We start from the raw sequence: 3,006 nt of genomic DNA, 5'->3' as shown, positions 1-3,006 counted from the left end.
AGGAAGGAAGGAAGGAAGGAAGGAAGGAAGGAAGGAAGGAAGGAAGGAAGGAAGGAAGAAGGAAGGAAGGAAGGAAGGAAGGAAGGAAGGAAGGAAGGAAAGGAGGGAGGAAAGGAGGGAGGTAAAGAGAGAGAGGTAGTAAGGGGCTGGAGGGATGGCCTAGTGGCTCTTATAAGGACCTAAGTTCTGTTTCACTACTGCATTAATCAGCTTACAACCTTCTTAATTCCAACTACAGGAGAACCAAGTGGTTCTGACCTCCACGTTATCTGCTTCTATCTCATAGGCCCCTGCAGCTACATGAGGGCCTGAAAGTGGGTCCCATTGCTAGGCACATAGCTGCTCCAAACAAAAGCAGGTTCTGTTAGTAAAAAAGAAATATATGGACACTGGAAAGGAAACTAGCAGTCTCTGTCCCAGAGGAGTCTGTGGAAACACCAGAAGGTAAAAACAAACAAGACCATAATTATACACAGTCTTGATCATAGGATTAGAAATAAGGAATTATATGGGTGTCCTCAGTGGTAGAATGCTTACTTAGCACAGGTGAGACCCTATGCTCAATCACCACGAATGAGACTGTGGTGTATCAGAAGTTACTTTGAGGCAGAAACACAGAATCAAATCAGTCCTGTCAAAAGGCAGGATGAAGTCTTTCATGTAGCAAGTTGGTAGCTGGGAGGCAGCCTAGCTATAGACTCTGAAGCCGTCTTCATGATTTTATCAGACCTTGAAGTAATGCAGCATTTGAGGTCATGGAATAAATAGAAGCAATATTATGTCCCTGGGATCAATATTTATGTAGACATGAAGCTAGGGGTGGTTTCTGTCATTGTTCTAAGAGCTAGAAAAGTCAAAGGCAGCTTGGGAGAAAATAGAGGTAGGTCAATTATTAATATGCTTCATTAGAAAAAGCACTATGGCTTTCCAGTAGAAAAGTTAGACCGGACAGCAGAGGAGGAATGGGCTCAGGATATATAGGCATATGTGCTGTGGAACTTGCTGTATTCACTGAGTGGGTAGAAGATGAGATCAGAGGAAAAGAAGATTGGGTCACTGTAGAGCAGATGTAAGCAAATGATGTAAATTTGCTACACACATAAAAATCCCCAAGTATCATTTACCCCACATCAAGTTATCAGATCTTCAGTAATAAGTAAACCCTCAGGAGTTCTATGCAAGATTTGAAGATTCACTGAGGATGTACTCTGAACCCCATATTAGTGCCTTTTCGTATATTTTTCAGTGTCTGGGTCATCTTATATCATTATTTCCATAGATAAATACTGCAAGAAAGAAAGGAAGAATTCCACAAATAGAAGGAATTCTTTTTTCCCATTGTCTTTCAGACCTTGGTTTCCAGTATAGAGAAATGCTCTAGCTTCTTGACCACTGGTCAATGGGTAGTTGTTACTGTAAAGGATGGCAAGCAAGAATCTGTGCTCTTTGATGCTGTGATGATCTGTTCAGGACATCATGTGTACCCCAATATGCCAACTGACTCTTTTCCTGGTAAGCTTCAAACATATAATAATTGGGGGATTTGGGGCAAATATCTAGTGTTGAGGCACATCTTTGCACAATAATTGTTTGAATTACTAGAAAATCCAAAACAAAATATGTTTATGTATGATGACATGAAAACTACAATAACTTATTCCTTAAGCCCTGGATTTCAAAGACTATACACAGTTCTTTTTTTTTATTGGATATTTTATTTACATTTCATATGTTATCCCCTTACCCCATCCCCCACCCACCCGGGAACCCCCATCCCCTTACCCCTCCTCCTTCTTCTCCGTGAATGTAACCCCCACCTACCCCCCCACTCCCACTTCCCCACCCTCAAAATTCCCACCCCCTGGGGCATCCAGCCTTCATGAGGTCAAGGATCTCTTCTTCCACCTATGCCCAGCAGGGCCCTCCACTCTTACATATTCAGCTGAAGCCCTGGATCCCTCCATAAGTGCTCCCAGGCTGGTGGTTAGGACCCTGGGAGCTGTGGTTGGTTGGTATTGTTGCTCTCCTCATGGTGCCACAAACCCTTTCAGCTCCTTCAGTCCTCACTCTAACTCCTCCATTGAGAACCTCATGATCAGTTCAATGGCTAGTTGTGAGCATCTGCCTCTGAATATGTCAGACTCTTGAAGGCCTCTGAGGAGACATCCATATCAGGCCCTTATCAGCATGTACTTCCTGACTTCCACATCAGCATCTACCTTTTGTGACTGCACATGGGATGGATACTCAGGTGGAAAGGTCTTCAAATGGCCCCTCCTTCAGTTTCTGTCCCTCACTTTGTCTCCATATTTGCTCCCTTGAGTATTTTGTTGCTCCTTCTAAGAAGAACTGAATCACCCCCACTTGGTCTTCCTTTTTTATGAGCTTCATGTGGCCTGTACAATAACTTATTCCTTAAGCCCTGGATTTCAAAGACTATACACAGTTCTTATGTCAAGGAGTCATGTAAGCATAAATCCTAACACACATGGAGTCTGAACATTCATATCCAAAAATGTGGGATTCTGCCAGGCAAAGTACAATTCCCCTCTCATCTTTACTAACAATTTACAAGTGAATTTTAAGAATCTTTGTGTGTATGTGTGTGTGTGTGTGTGTGTGTGTGTGTAAGAATGTATGCTCAGATGAGTGTGCATATATGTAAGTGAATGTGTATGTGTGTGCATGAGTATGTGTGTGTGTGTAAGTAGTAACTGTTGTGGTGGTTGTGGTTGTAGCAGCAGCAGCAATGCATTCAGTTGCTGTCTTAGTTCAATTTTCTATTGCTATGATAAAACACTGGCCAAAATCATCTCCAAAAGTAAAGGGTTTACTTCAGTATACAGTTTATAGTCCTCTGTGGAATGAAATTAAGGCAGAAACTCAAGGCAGGAACTGAAACAGATCATGGAGGAATACTGTTTATTGGTTTGCTCCTCATAACTCACTCAGCTTGCTTTTTTATATAATCCAGAACCACTTGCCTTGAGGTGTCACTGTCTACTG

General features: G+C 42.3%; 1 protein-coding gene across 1 annotated transcript in view; it reads left to right on the top strand.

Moving 5' to 3' along the window:
• Positions 1 to 3,006, top strand: part of LOC114614763 (putative dimethylaniline monooxygenase [N-oxide-forming] 6) — a 22,758-nt gene that overhangs the window by 9,443 nt on the left and 10,309 nt on the right. The window contains exon 3 of the mRNA XM_028760369.1: positions 1,350 to 1,512. Coding sequence (XP_028616202.1) covers positions 1,350 to 1,512 — 163 coding nt within the window. The remainder of the gene's footprint in view (positions 1 to 1,349; positions 1,513 to 3,006) is intronic.

Source organism: Grammomys surdaster, unplaced genomic scaffold (assembly GCF_004785775.1).
Source record: "Grammomys surdaster isolate TR1022 unplaced genomic scaffold, NIH_TR_1.0 130, whole genome shotgun sequence".
NCBI classification, from domain to species: Eukaryota; Metazoa; Chordata; class Mammalia; order Rodentia; family Muridae; genus Grammomys; species Grammomys surdaster.
This window is presented reverse-complemented; position numbering and strand designations above follow the sequence as displayed.